General features: G+C 43.8%; 1 protein-coding gene across 1 annotated transcript in view; it reads left to right on the forward strand.

Annotated features, from left to right (window-relative positions):
- LOC108638207 overlaps positions 201 to 15,883 on the forward strand; it is a gene marked incomplete at its 5' end in the record, with an annotated part of 45,496 nt that continues 29,813 nt past the window's right edge. The window contains 1 exon segment of the mRNA XM_018063989.1: positions 201 to 1,122. Coding sequence (XP_017919478.1) covers positions 201 to 1,122 — 922 coding nt within the window.

Below are 15,883 nucleotides of genomic sequence, written 5' to 3' on the forward strand. Positions count from 1 at the left end.
ACAGTCATATCCTTTACGCAGGTGAAGATAGCGACTAGGGGGGTCAGGGCTCGAAGCCCCTCCCCGAGTCCTGGGTAACTATAAATGTAGAGGGAAAACCGGTTGGCTTCATGGTGGACACGGGAGCCCAATACTCAGTCTTAAACCAAAAACATGGACCCATGTCTAAAAAAAGTAGCTGGGTGCAGAGAACAACCGGGACTAAACGATATGGATGGACTACAAAACGGTATGTGAACTTGGGGGCCCACCAGGTGACCCATTCTTTTCTGGTGATACCTGAGTGTCCAGCGTCCTTGTTGGGAAGAGATTTACTGTCTAAAGTAAATGCCCAAATTCATTTCGACCACGGACAAGTGTCAATTTTAGATGGGACTGGGCATCCTCTTCAGGTCCTGTGTCTGGCATTAAAAGATGAATACAGACTCTACTTGCCAGAGGCCCCAGCGACAATAAGCCCCAAAGTACAACCATGGGTTCAAAGATACCCTCAAGCCTGGGCTAAAACAGCAGAAATGGGGCTGGCCAAACAGAGGCCCCCTATCATTGTGAAACTAAAAGCCAGTGCTTCCCCGGTGAGGGTACGACAGTATCCCATGAGTCAGGAGGCTCGACAAAAAATTACTCCTCATATACAACGCCTCATAGATGCTGGGGTCCTAAAAAGGTGCCGGTCCCCATGGAACACTCCCCTGTTGCCTTCGAAAAAGCCTGGGGGAACTGATTTTAGACCGGTTCAAGATCTATGAAAAGTCAACAAACGGGTAAATGATATTCATCCTATGGTTCCTAACCCTTATACATTGCTAAGCAACTTGCCTCCAAACTACATTTGGTACACTGTTTTAGATTTAAAAGATGCCCTTTTCAGTTTGCCTCTTGCTCCTGCAAGCCAAGAGATCTTTGCCTTCGAATGGCAGGAAGACGGTAGTCAGACCCCTGTGCAGCTGACATGGACTCGCTTACCACAGGATTCCAAAAACTCGCCCACGTTATTTAACGAGGCCCTGGATGAAGACCTCCATGAGTATCGGGTTGAACACCCTACCATTGTTTTATTACAATATGTTGATGACCTTATGCTGGCAGCGGCTACAGAAAAAGAGCGCCAAGAGGCAACAGGTGACCTTCTCCAAACCTTGGGGACTTTAGGTTACAGGGCCAGTGCCAAAAAGGCCCAGATTGCCAAGCAAGAGGTTACATACCTCGGTTATAAGATAAAACAGGGCCAGAGGTGGCTAACACAGGCTATAAAAAAACCCATCCTCCATATCACTGAGCCAGCTAACCCTAGACAAGTGAGAAAATTTCTGGGAACTGTGAGATATTGCCGGTTATAGATCTTGGGGTTTGCAAAAAAGGCCAGGCCCTTGAACAATCTAACTTGGGCTAGCAAACCAGACTGTGGGATAGCTACCACACGAAAAGCTCGAACATAAGACACCGCCAGGACCGAGCACAGAACAAAGGACGGAGCGGAAAAAGCCAGCTGCAGACCATCACCCGCCGGGGACAGGCAGCCAGAGCCATAAGGACTGGAAAGGGGCAATTGTAGACCCGGAGAGACTTTACTTACCTAACTGCTAGCAGGCTTCTTTGCTAAGACTTCTGGGGGTGCTGGACAGTCACAGTCTGCCTCACGGGGGGCGCCAGCGGTCCACCCAGAAAGCTGAGCAGCAGCGGCAGAAAAGGTGACAAGCCGCGGCGATCGCGCTTGCCAAACTCCTGAGCTACTAGGACCTGGGAAGGGCACAAAGCGCAGTCCCAGCCGAATCTGTGCCTCTGAGGGCTGCCTGAGCGCCGAACCTGAGCGGCTTGGACCGCGGAAGTGCACGCAGCCTAGGGCCGGCCTCAGACGGTTCCTGGCTGAGCATTGTAGAGTCGGAGCGGTTTGTGCGCTGCGAGAAGGGACAGGTTAAGCGGGGCTGAGACACTGCGTGCACATGACAGTGCTATTTGTTTGCAGCATCCCCCCTCCCCACAGCGCGACTGAACTAGTGAGCCTAAAAAACCAGCAAACAGAAGAAGTTAAACAGAGGGAACCATCTTGGAAGTGATCCCACATGGCCCACAACATCAGAGAAGGGCCAGATATATTTTTACTATTTTTAAAATCATTCCTTTTTTTTGTTTTGTTTTGTTTGGTTTGGTTTTTTTTCTAACTTTTTTTTAATTGTTAAGTCTTGTATTTCTCCTCTAATTTTTATTTCTATAACCTACTATTACTAAAAAAAAGTCTTTTTTTTTTTTTTTAAGGCAAACACCATATATAGTCTTTGGATGGTTGTTGGTGGTTTTTTTTTTTTAATAATTCTTTTTTTTTCTTTCTTTCCTCCTTTTTCCTTCTGCTTCTTTTCTTTAATATTGTATTTTTGAAAATCCAACCTCTATGCTACATTTTTAATCTATGCGCTTAGGTTTTTGTTGTCAATTTTGTACATTTAAAAACCCAAACTTCACTACCCAAGTTTACCTGAGAGTGAGATTACTGGCTTGACCACTCTCTCCTCCTTTGGACTCTCCTTTTTCTCTACCAGGTGGCCTCTGTCTCTTTTCTCCCCCATCTCTTCTCTATCCAACTCTGAATCTCTGTGTGTTCCAGACAGTGGAGAACACCTAAGGAACTGGTTACTGGCAGGATTTGTCTCTCTCCTTCTCTTTCCTCTCTCTTATCCTCCTGGCCACCTCTGTCTACTTCCTCCCTCTCCTCTTCCCTGTATAACTCTGTAAATACCTCTGAGCGGTCCAGACTATAGAGCGCACATAAGGAAGTGACTACTGGCTAGCTGGCTCTCTCCTCTTTTGATCTCACTGCATCTCATTCCAGTCACCTCTAACTACCCCCTCCCTCTTCTCTTCTCCTCATAACTCAGTGAACCTCTCTGAGTGTCCCTCAATGTGGAGAAACTTTTCATCTTTAACCTAGATGTTTTATCATCAGTGCTGTATAGATGGAGAAGTCTAGAGGCTACTGTAAAAATAAAACTGAAAACCAGAAGCAGGAGGCTTAAATCCAAAGCCTGAAAACATTAGAGAACTCTTGAATTCAGGGAACATTAAGCAATAGGAGCTCATCAACTGCCTTCATACCTACACCAAAACCAAGCTCCACCCAAGGGCCAACAGTTCCAAAACAAGACATACCATGCAAATTCTCCAGCAACACAGGAACACTCCCCTGAGCTTCAATATACAGGCAGCTCAAAATTATTCCAAAACCTCTGATGTCTCATAACCCATTACGGGTCACTCCACTGCACTCCAGAGAGAAGAAACCCAGTTCCACCCACCAGAACTCCAACACAAGCCTCCCTAACCAGAAAACCTTGACAAGCCACTGATAGAACCCCACCCACAGTGAGGAAGCTCCATAATAAAGAGAACTCCACAAATTACCAGAATATAAAAAGGCCACCCCAAACGCAGCAATACGACCAAGAAAGAGACAGAGGAATACTCAGCAGGTAAAGGAACAGGAGAGTTGCCCACCAAACCAAACAAAAGAGGAAGAAGTAGGGAATCTACCTGAGAAGGAATTCTGAATATTGATAGTGAAAATGATCAAAAATCTTGAAATCAAAATGAAATCACAGATAAATAGCCTAGAGACAAGGATTGAGAAGATGCAAGAAAGGTTTAATAAGGACCTAGAAGAAATAAAAAAGAGTCAAAATATAATGAATAACGCAATAAATGAGATCAGAAACACTCTGGAGGCAACAAATAGTAGAATAACGGAGGCAGAAGATAGGATTAGTGAAATAGAAGATAGAATGGTAGAAATAAATGAATCAGAAATGAAACATGAAAAACGAATTAAAAGAAACAAGGACAATCTCAGAGACCTCCAGGACAATATGAAACACTCCAACATTCGAATTATAGGAGTCCCAGAAGAAGAAGACAGAAAGAAAGATCATGAGAAAATCCTTGAGGAGATAATAGTTGAAAACTTCCCTAAAATGGGCAAGGAAATAATTACCCAAGTCCAAGAAACACAGAGAGTTCCAAATAGGGTAAACCCAAGGCGAAACACCCCAAGACACATATTAATCAAATTAACAAAGATCAAACACAAAGAACAAATATTAAAAGCAGCAAGGGAAAAACAACAAATAACACACAAGGGGATTCCCATAAGGATAACAGCTGATCTTTCAATAGAAACTCTTCAGGCCAGGAGGGAATGGCAAGACATACTTAAAGTGATGAAAGACAATAACCTGCAGCCCAGATTACTGTACCCAGCAAGGATCTCATTCAAATATGAAGGAGAAATCAAAAGCTTTACAGACAAGCAAAAGCTGAGAGAATTCAGCACCACCAAACCAGCTCTCCAACAAATTCTAAAGGATATTCTCTAGACAGGAAACACGAAAAGGGTGTATAAACCCGAACCCAAAACAATAAAGTAAATGGTAACAGGATCATACTTATCAATAATTACCTTAAACGTAAATGGGTTGAACGCCCCAACCAAAAGGCAAAGACTGGCCGAATGGATACAAAAACAAGACCCCTCTATATGCTGCTTACAAGAGACCCACCTCAAAACAAGGGACACATACAGACTGAAAGTGAAGGGCTGGAAAAAGATATACCACGCAAATAGAGACCAAAAGAAAGCAGGGGTGGCAATACTTATATCCGATAAAATAGACTTTAAAACAAAGGCTGTGAAAAGAGACAAAGAAGGCCACTACATAATGATCAAAGGATCAATCCAAGAAGAAGATATAACAATTATAAATATATATGCACCCAATATAGGAGCACCGCAATATGTAAGACAAATGCTAACAAGTATGAAAGGGGAAATTAACAATAACACAATAATAGTGGGAGACTTTAATACCCCACTCACACCTATGGACAGATCAACTAAACAGAAAATTAACAAAGAAACGCAAATTTTAAATGATACATTAGACCAGTTAGACCTAATTGATATCTATAGGACATTTCACCCCAAAACAATGAATTTCACCTTTTTCTCAAGTGCTCACGGAACCTTCTCCAGGATAGAACACATCCTGGGCCATAAATCTAAACTTGATAAATTTAAAGAAATCGAAATCATTCCAAGCATGTTTTCTGACCATAATGCATTAAGATTAGATCTCAATTACAGGAGAAAAACTATTAAAAATTACAACATATGGAGGTTGAACAACACACTTCTGAATAACCGAAAAATCACAGAAGAAATCAAAAAAGAAATCAAAATATGCATAGAAATTAATGAAAATGAAAACGCAACAACCCAAAACCTGTGGGACACTATAAAAGCAGTGTTAAGAGGAAAGTTCATAGCAATACAGGCATACCTCAAGAAACAAGAAAAAAGTCAAATAAATAACCTAACTCTACATCTAAAGCAACTAGAAAAGGAAGAATTGGAGAACCCCAGAGTTAGTAGAAGGAAAGAAATCTTAAAAATTAGGGCAGAAATAAATGCAAAAGAAACAAAAGAGACCATAGCAAAAATCAACAAAGCCAAAAGCTGGTTCTTTGAAAGGATAAATAAAATTGACAAACCATTAGCCAGACTCATCAAGAAGCAGAGAGAGAAAAATCAAATCAATAAAATTAGAAATGAAAATGGAGAGATCACAACAGACAACACAGAAATACAAAGGATCATAAGAGACTACTATCAGCAATTGTATGCCAATAAAATGGACAACGTGGAAGAAATGGACAAATTCTTAGAAAAGTACAACTTTCCAAAACTGAACCAGGAAGAAATAGAAAATCTTAACAGACCCATCACAAGCACGGAAATTGAAACTGTAATCAGAAATCTTCCAGCAAACAAAAGCCCAGGTCCAGACGGCTTCACAGCTGAATTCTACCAAAAATTTCGAGAAGAGCTAACACCTATCCTACTTAAACTCTTCCAGAAAATTGCAGAGGAAGGTAAACTTCCAAACTCATTCTATGAGGCCACCATCACCCTAATACCAAAACCTGACAAAGATGACACAAAAAAAGAAAACTACAGGCCAGTATCACTGATGAACATAGATGCAAAAATCCTCAACAAAATTCTAGTAATCAGAATCCAACAACACATTAAAAAGATCATACACCATGACCAAGTGGGCTTTATCCCAGGGATGCAAGGATTCTTCAATATCCGCAAATCAATCAATGTAATTCACCACATTAACAAACTGAAAAATAAAAGCCATATGATTATCTCAATAGATGCAGAGAAGGCCTTTGACAAAATTCAACATCCATTTATGATAAAAACTCTCCAGAAAGCAGGAATAGAAGGAACATACCTCAACATAATAAAAGCTATATATGACAAACACACAGCAAACATTATCCTCAATGGTGAAAAATTGAAAGCATTTCCACTAAAGTCAGGAACAAGGCAAGGGTGCCCACTTTCACCGCTACTATTCAACATAGTTCTGGAAGTTTGGGCCACAGCAATCAGAGCAGAAAAAGAAATAAAAGGAATCCAAATTGGAAAAGAAGAAGTAAAACTCTCACTGTTTGCAGATGACATGATCCTCTACATGGAAAACCCTAAAGACTCCACCAGAAAATTACTAGAGCTCATCAATGAATATAGTAAAGTTGCAGGATATAAAATCAACACACAGAAATCCCTTGCATTCCTATACACTAATAATGAGAAAGTAGAAAAAGAAATTAAGCAAGCAATTCCATTCACCATTGCAACGAAAAGAATAAAATACTTAGGAATATATCTACCTAAAGAAACTAAAGACCTATATATCGAAAACTATAAAACACTGATGAAAGAAATCAAAGAGGACACTAATAAATGGAGAAATATACCATGTTCATGGATCAGAAGAATCAATATAGTGAAAATGAGTATACTACCCAAAGCAATTTACAAATTCAATGCAATCCCTATCAAGCTACCAGCCATATTTTTCACAGAGCTAGAACAAATAATTTCAAGATTTGTATGGAAATACAAAAAAACCTCGAATAGCCAAAGCAATCTTGAGAAAGAAGAATGGAACTGGAGGAATCAACTTGCCTGGCTTCAGGCTCTACTACAAAGCCACAGTCATCAAAACAGTATGGTACTGACACAAAGACAGACATATAGATCAATGGAACAAAATAGAAAGCCCAGAGATAAATCCACACACATATGGACACCTTATCTTTGACAAAGGAGGCAAGAATATACAATGGAGTAAAGACAATCTCTTTAACAAGTGGTGCTGGGAAAACTGGCCAACCACTTGTAAAAGAATGAAACTAGATTACTTTCTAACACCGCACACAAAAATAAACTCAAAATGGATTAAAGATCTAAATGTAAGACCAGAAACTATAAAACTCCTAGAGGAGAACATAGGCAAAACACTCTCCGACATAAATCACAGCAGGATCCTCTATGATCCACCTCCCAGAATTCTGGAAATAAAAGCAAAAATAAACAAATGGGATCTAATTAAAATTAAAAGCTTCTGCACAACAAAAGAAAATATAAGCAAGGTGAAAAGACAGCCTTCTGAATGGGAGAAAATAATAGCAAATGAAGCAACTGACAAACAACTAATCTCAAAAATATACAAGCAACTTATGCAGCTCAATTCCAGAAAAATAAACAACCCAATCAAAAAATGGGCCAAAGAACTAAATAGACATTTCTCCAAAGAAGACATATGGATGGCTAACAAACACATGAAAAGATGCTCAACATCACTCATTATTAGAGAAATGCAAATCAAAACCACAATGAGGTACCACTTCACACCAGTCAGAATGTCTGCGATCCAAAAATCTGCAAGCAATAAATGCTGGAGAGGGTGTGGAGAAAAGGGAACCCTCCTACACTGTTGGTGGGAATGCAAACTAGTACAGCCACTATGGAGAACAGTGTGGAGATTCCTTAAAAAATTGCAAATAGAACTACCTTATGACCCAGCAATCCCACTTCTGGGCATACACACCGAGGAAACCAGAATTGAAAGAGACACATGTACCCCAATGTTCATTGCAGCACTGTTTATAATAGCCAGGACATGGAAACAACCTAGATGTCCAGCAGCAGATGAATGGATAAGAACGCTGTGGTACATATACACAATGGAGTATTACTCAGCCGTTAAAAAGAATTCATTTGAATCAGTTCTGATGAGATGGATGAAACTGGAGCCGATTATACAGAGTGAAGTAAGCCAGAAAGAAATACACCAATACAGTATACTAACACATATATATGGAATTTAGAAAGATGGCAATGATGACCCTGTATGCAAGACAGCAAAAAAGACACAGCTGTGTATAACGGACTTTTGGACTCAGAGGGAGAGGGAGAGGGTGGGATGATTTGGGAGGATGGCATTCTAACATGTATACTATCATGTAAGAATCGAATCGCCAGTCTATGTCTGACGCAGGATACAGCATGCTTGGGGCTGGTGCATGGGGATGACCCAGAGAGATGTTATGGGGAGGGAGGTGGGAGGGGGGTTCATGTTTGGGAACGCATGTAAGAATTAAAGATTTTAAAATTAAAAAGATTAAAAAAAAAAAAAAAGCCAGGCCCCTATGTGAAGGGACCAAAAAAAACAAGGACTGAAAATGGACTGAGCCAATAAAAGAGGCCTTCCAAGAGCTCAGGCAAGACTTGCTAGAAGCTCCTGCCCTTGCCCTCCCTGATCCATCTAAGCCTTTCCAATTATTTGTAGATGAAGAGCGGGGGATCAAAAAAAGGGGTACTAACACAGAGATGGGGACATGGAAGAGACCTGTAGCTTACCTTTCCAAGAGACTGGATCCAGTGGCAGCCAGATGGCCACCTTGCCTCCGTATCATCGCGGCCACTGCGCTCTTAGTCCACGATGCTGATAAACTAACTTATAGACAGAGACTCTTGGTCTACACTCCTCATGCCATAGAGAGAGTTTTAAAGCAACCCCCAGGTAAATGGATTTCTAATGCCCACTTGATGCACTACCAGGCCTTGCTACTTGACACCCCACGGATTCATTTCCAAATGCCCTGCACTCTAAATCCGGCCACTCTTTTGCCCAATCCGGAAAAAAATAGCCCCCTCCATGATTGTGATGAGATACTGGCCGGGGTAACAGCAATGTGAAAAGACTTAACTGATACTCCACTAGATAACAGCGAGCTAAAATGGTTCACAGATGGCAGCAGTTATATAAAAGATGGACAGAGACGGGCGGGAGCCGCAGTAGTAGATGACTCTGGACAAACAATATGGGCAGAGGCCCTTCCCCCGGATACCTCAGCACAAAAGGCAGAGTTAATTGCCCTGATTCAAGCATTAAAGAGAGCCAAAAAATAATAATAATAATAACTATTTTCACTGACAGTCGCTATGCTTTTGGCACGGTACACATCCAGGGCCCAATATATTGGGAACGGGGGTTTTTGACAGCTAAAAAAAAAAAAAAAAAATTAAAAACTTGCCTAAAATCTGTAGTCTTTTAGAGGCTGTACAGATGCCTCAGGCTGTGTCAATAGTACACGTACCTCGACATCAGAAGGGTGACAGCCCACGGCACGAGAGAATCGTGCCGCAGACCTGGCAGCTCAAAAAGTAGCTGATGAAGATTTCATCACCCCTGTGTTGGCGATCAGACTTCCACCTCCAGGTATGGGAACTCTGCCCCCAACCCCTGAGTATTCATCCACAGACTTTGCTTGGATCCAAAAACACACCAACCTTCAAAAAGATAAAGATGGATGGTACCGAGACTCAGACAGCTACTTGATAATCCCTGCTCAGTTGGGAAGGCAACTATGTAAATATTTGCATTTGTCTACTCATCTGAAAAAAAAAAAAAGACTCTGATGCTCTTTCAGACTGCGCGCCTGCGATTTCCCCAGCACCAGACAACTGTAAAGAACATAGTGCATGCTTGTAAGCCGTGTCAACAGATGAGGCCAGGAAAAGGACAACATACAGGACTGAGGTATCGGGGAGAAGGACCAGGGCAACACTGAAAAATAGATTTCACCGAAATAAGGCCAGGCAAGTATGGTTACCGGTACTTGTTAGTGTTGGTGGATACCTTCTCAGGGTGGGTGGAGGCTTTTCCTACAAAGGGAAAAACCGCGATGATAGTGGCAAAAAAGATTTAAAAAAAAAAATAGTTCCCAGGTTTGGCCTGCCAGTGACCATCGGCTCTGATAATAGACCTGCTTTTGTGAGTCAAATAGTTCAGAGCCTTGCCCTAGCCCTGGGGACTAAATAAAAGTTACATTATAAATACAGTCCACAGAGCTCACAGCAAGTAAAAAAAGTAAATCAGACTCTAAAAAACTTTAACTAAATTGGCTATAGAGACTGGCGGGGACTGGGTGACCCTCCTTCCCTTCGCCCTCTTCCGTGCGCATAATAGTCCTTATCAACTTAATCTGACCCCATTTAAAATTCTGTATGGGAGACCTCCCCCTGTATGTCCAATATTAAAAAAAAAAAAAACTACCGCCTCCCACGTTGGGGCAATTCCAAGAGGCCTTGATGGCCTTAAGCAAGGTGCACTCTCGTGTCTGGAAACTGCTCCGGAAAATACATGTGGGTCAAAATAAGGGAACTATTCCCTCACATGACATTGGCCCAGGAGACTGGGTATGGGTCAAAAGGCACCAAACCAAGGCACTAAAACCCAAATAAAAGGGTCCTTATGTTGTTCTTCTTACCACCCCAACTGCCCTAAAGGTCAACGGTATCGGGCCTTGGGTGCATTGCAACTATGTATGCCCAGCTGCTTCAGCAGAACAGAAGACGCTAAAAAAAAATGAAAAGCATCTCTGCACCCGTCCAACCCCCTGAGGCTAAAGCTTCGAAGGCGCCAACAGGACCAGGACAACTCGGCTGGGCCATCTTGTGGATGACCCAGTTACTCTGCTCCGGAGTTGCCAGCGTGAACCCGCATCAACCCGTCAAAATCACCTGGAAGCTGCAAAATGGACTAACACGAGAGGTGCTAAACTCCACTACCGCAATACATCCACCAAACACATGGTGGCCAGACTTGTACTTTGACCTTAAGCCGATGGTAAATGTGCCTTGGGCTAGGGGTTATCTCCAAAAACAAGGGTTCTGGGCATGCCCAGGCGCACCCAGACATGACTGAAAGACCTGTGGCGGGGGGGAGGGGGGGGGCACAAGACTCATTGTAAAACTTGGGATTGTGTTACTTCTAATGATGGACCTCGGCGCTGGGAAATAAAAAAATCGAGATTTACTTAATTTTTCATTCGCCAAGCGCCTCCCTAGGGTCCTCGGAGATCCAACTTTTAGCTGTGAAAGTTGCAATTATGCAAAAGTCAAAATAAGGTTCAATCCAAAAAATAACAAACAGGAGGGGATTAGATCTGCTCTTTCTGCAACAAAGGGGACTCTGTGCTGCGCTAGGAGAAGAGTGCTGTTTCTATGCGGATCATACAAAAATAGTTAAAAAATCTATGGCCAAAGTGAAAAAAAGACTACCCCAACGTAAACAAAAACGTGAGGCTCAACAGGGATGGTTTAAATCTTGGTTTCAACAATCCCCTTGGCTGACTACCTTAATCTCCACCTTGCTAGGACCCCTGCTAGTACCTTGACTAATGCTTACCTTCGGCCCATGTATTATCAATAGACTTGTAGCCTTTGTAAAGGAACGCATAAATACAGTACAGCTGTTTGTGCTTCGACAACAATATCAAACTGTGTCTCAGGACCGAGAGGAAGATTCCTCTATATGATCTAAGGACAGGGGGGAACGTTAGGGACCAAACGACAGTCTCTAGGACCTGAGTCATGTTTACCAGAAACAGACAAGATATGCACTCATCCTGCCTGGCCAATCATGTAATGCCAGCTACTCCTGTAACTGAGACAAAGACTGCCTGTATATAAGCCGCCATACTCCTTTGTTCGAGGCTCTTGTAGGATTCCCTTGTGTGGGATGAGACTTGGGCCCTAGTGCGCTAGAGATAAACTCCCTTCTTACCCTTGCAGTACCGTGGTGGACTTGCTCTCTCTCTCGGTCGGTTCGGAGATATGGGCTCGGAGCATAACAGGTAACAAGCCAGCATGGCAGCAAGGGACATACTTTAAAGATGGCCTCTCTGTGCTGAACCATTTACTAGTTGGATGACCTCAAGCAAGTTACTTTCCCTCTCTGGGCCTCAGTTTCTGCATCTATATAATGGGGTTCATCCTGGAGTCCCTGCCCAGATCTGGGGAAAAGACTAAGTGAGCTTGAATGGTATCTGGCCCACAGGGAGGTGCCTTAATTCCCCGAACCTGGAGAAAGGAGGTGCCCACAGAGAGAGCCCTGAGGGAGGATACAGGCAAAGAGGGGACGGCCCCAGCGCAAGCGGTTTCTGTGCTCACCGTGTGCTGGGCCCGACGCTTCAGTAGGAGCCTCTCCCTACCTCGGCGTCCCAAGAGGCTGGGCAAGTGGCCTGACTGAGGGCTTCCTGGGCGTGGGAGAGAAGAGGGCTTCCTAGACACACACCAGCCTCCACTGAGGGAAAGACACGCACACTGAGGTCCCTGTCCTTCGAGAGCTACTGTTTATTCTGTCTCCCTTTTGGACACCAAATCTGTTCCTGTGCCATCAGTGTCACCTGTCCTTTCCAGCTGTCCCCTTTCCCAGCTGAGCAGACACAGGCCGGCCTCTAAGGAGCCGCCACTTGACCCCAAAGCCTCTCACTTCTAGGCACATTTCTCTGCTTCCATCTTGGACACAAATCTTTCCCCCTTTCCTCCTTATTTTTAGAAAGTGATACTTTAAGGGCAGAATGTGGCAATTGCACGAAAACACACTAAGTCAAATTAGATGAACAAGAGTGATGGCAACAGACTAGAGGCGGGTACCAACCAGCCACACAGGCTGTATGCGTGTTCCCAGATGGGTGTCAGGCAAAGTGGCAGTGCCTCCTGATCCCTCCCTTGGCAGTACCCAGGTCACGGAGCCCTGTCTGACTTCCCTCCACAAACATTTGCTGGGAACTTTCAGACCAAGTGCAATGACAATGACATTGCCTTCCCCTTCAACCCTCGGTTTGAAAACAGTGGGTATGTGGTCTGCAACAAGAAGCAGGAGAGAAGCTGGAGCCCGAGGAGAGGAAGATGCAGACGCCCTCCCAGTGGGGGAGTCAGTTTGAGTTCTGCTTCTAGGTACAGAGCTCAGAGTTCAGGGTGAGCAGGAACTCTCCTCTCTTCCCTTCAGCTGCTTGTCCCGCAGCCACATCGGGTGGTGTGGACAGTCTTTAAACAGCCACGTGAGCAACACCTTTGCACAGAGAAGAGGACCATTTCCTTGGAAGGCGAAGGCTGCAGTCTCCTTCCACACCTTCAGCTGCAACTCCAGGTGCACCTCTTGCTTCTCTTGCTCTGGAAATAAGCACTAGATAAGTCACCATGGTGCTTTTTGGCCTCCAGGGTCTTTAAATCCAAATTAATTCCAATATTCTGTTGTGGCTCTTCTTCTGCTCTAGGTCCCTGGGAACATCAGAGTTTCTGTTACACGGTTGCTGCCTTTATCCAGATGTTATTAATGGCCTTGTTTTGCAGGGCATTGCACGTTGCTTTTGGAAGTAGAGCAGTATCTCCGGGCTTGGAGAGATGGGAAGGGGAGTGAGTACATCCGTGTCCCTGCTTCTCTGTGTGAACGTGGTTGTCCCCACCCCCTCATCCTGCTACCTGACGTAAACGTCCAGGTTGTGCTTGGATGCATTTCGGGTCCAAAGCGTATTCTTGTAACTGATACAGATCTCAAGACGGATGCCCAGACCTACAGAGGATTGATGTGAAAACTATAGACACGGGTCAAAACCTCTAGAGGCAGGGGTCCCAGAGGCTCGAGTGTGCTCCCACCTGGCCAGGGACCACCACTGGCGTGTGCTCTCATCTCGGCAAGTGATGGTCAACGGGAAGAGCTTCACGCAATATGAACGCTGCGTGCCCTTTGGTCAAGTCACCACCATCTGAGGCATGGAATCTGTGCGGCTGTCCTCCATCAGCTTCCAGGTCAGGCTGTCCCCTGCCCGGGGCTGGGTGTGGGGCCCTGTCCTCTGTGTCGGGGCCCTGCTGGGTGGACCCGAAGTCACCAGCCATTCTTCTACGCAGCGGCTCTGGGGACACCTCTGGCTCGCTTGTCCTGTCCTTCTTGTGTCCCGTGTCTCTCTGGGATATCTGCTCAGTCTGCTGGACTAGCAGGGCACGTGTCTCTGTCACTCTCTGTCCCCACCCTGCTTACGAGGCCATGGGGTACTTAGAAGAACCTGGGCTTGGGAATCAAACTGAATCCTGCTCAGATCCCCAGCTCTGCCATTCTCATCGGCTGGGGGGTCTTAGACACGTGACTGCACCTTTCAAAGCCTTGGTTTTCTCCCCTGTGGCATGACCAGTCTGCAGCCCCACAGCTCGCTGTGTGAGTTCAGTGAAGCGACACAGGTCAAAGAGCACGAAGTAGCCTGCTGGGGACACTCGAGTCTATTTGGTCATCTCTGTGTTTTACAGTCTTTGAATGTTTCACCAACATCTAAAAGGTCAGTTGTAATTTTGCAAGATGAAAATTTTCTGGAGCTGGACAGTGGTAATGGGGGTGAATTTAACACAGTTGAAATGTATTTACTCTTAGTATGGTCAATTTTCAGTGATATGCATTTCAGCACTGTTTAGGGAAAGAGATGAGGCAGATTGCTTCTTCCTCCTGAGGATGGAAAGGCCCTAGGAGACAGATTACCTCCAGGGTGCTCACCAGAAATTCCCAGACTGGCTGACTAAGTCTTCATTCCCGGGGAAGGTGGAAGCTACCAGCTAGGTCAGGTGTCACACCTCAGTTTGGTATCATGGGCTTCAGCGACAGTGATGCCATTTTGAGCCTGTGGTTTTCTCTTTAACTGTTCCCCGCTTATTGAGCAAACTTTCAACCTAACCAAGAGATCAATCAGAATTTGAGGTCTTCAGAATTGAAAGAGAACCTGTACCACAAGGTTCATCACAGCACTGTTTACAATAGCTCTGACATGGAAGCAACCTAGATGTCCATCAGCAGACGAATGGATAGGAAAGCTGTGATACATATATACAATGGAATATTACACAGCTATTAAAAAATGCATTTATATCAGTTCTAATGAGGTGGATGAAACTGGAGCCTATCCTACAGAGCGAAGGAAGTCAGAAAGAAAAACACCAATACAGTATATTATGATGGAATTTAGAAAGATGGTAACGATGACCCTGTCCTTTTTGAGATTGCATCCAAGTACTGCATTTCAGACTGTTTTGTTGACCATGATGGCTACTCCATTTCTTCTGAGGGATTCCTGCCCACAGTAGTAGATATAATGGTCATCTGAGTTAAATTCACACATTCCAGTCCATTTTAGTTCACTGACCTAAATCAAGTCCCTTATGATTATACAGTGGAAGTGAGAAATAAATGTAAGGGCCTAGATCTGATAAATAGAGTGCCTGATGGAATGAAGTTTGTGACATTGTACAGGAGACAGGGATCAAGACCATCCCCATGGAAAAGAAATGCAAAAAAGCAAAATGGTTGTCTGGAGAGGCCTTACAAATAGCTGTGAACAGAAGAGAGGTGAAAAGCAAAGGAAAAAAGGAAAGATATAAGCATCTGAATGCAGAGTTCCAAAGAATAGCAAGAAGAGATAAGAAAGCCTTCTTCAGCAATCAATGCAAAGAAATAGAGGAAAACAACAGAATGGGAAAGACTAGAGATCTCTTCAAGAAAATTAGAGATACCAAGGGAACATTTCATGCAAAGATGGGCTTAATAAAGGACAGAAATAGTATGGACCTAACAGAAGCAGAAAATATTAAGAAGAGGTGGCACGAATACACGGAAGAACTGTACAAAAAAGATCTTCACGACCCAGA

Source organism: Capra hircus, chromosome 19 (genome assembly GCF_001704415.2).
Source record: "Capra hircus breed San Clemente chromosome 19, ASM170441v1, whole genome shotgun sequence".
NCBI lineage: Eukaryota > Metazoa > Chordata > Mammalia > Artiodactyla > Bovidae > Capra > Capra hircus.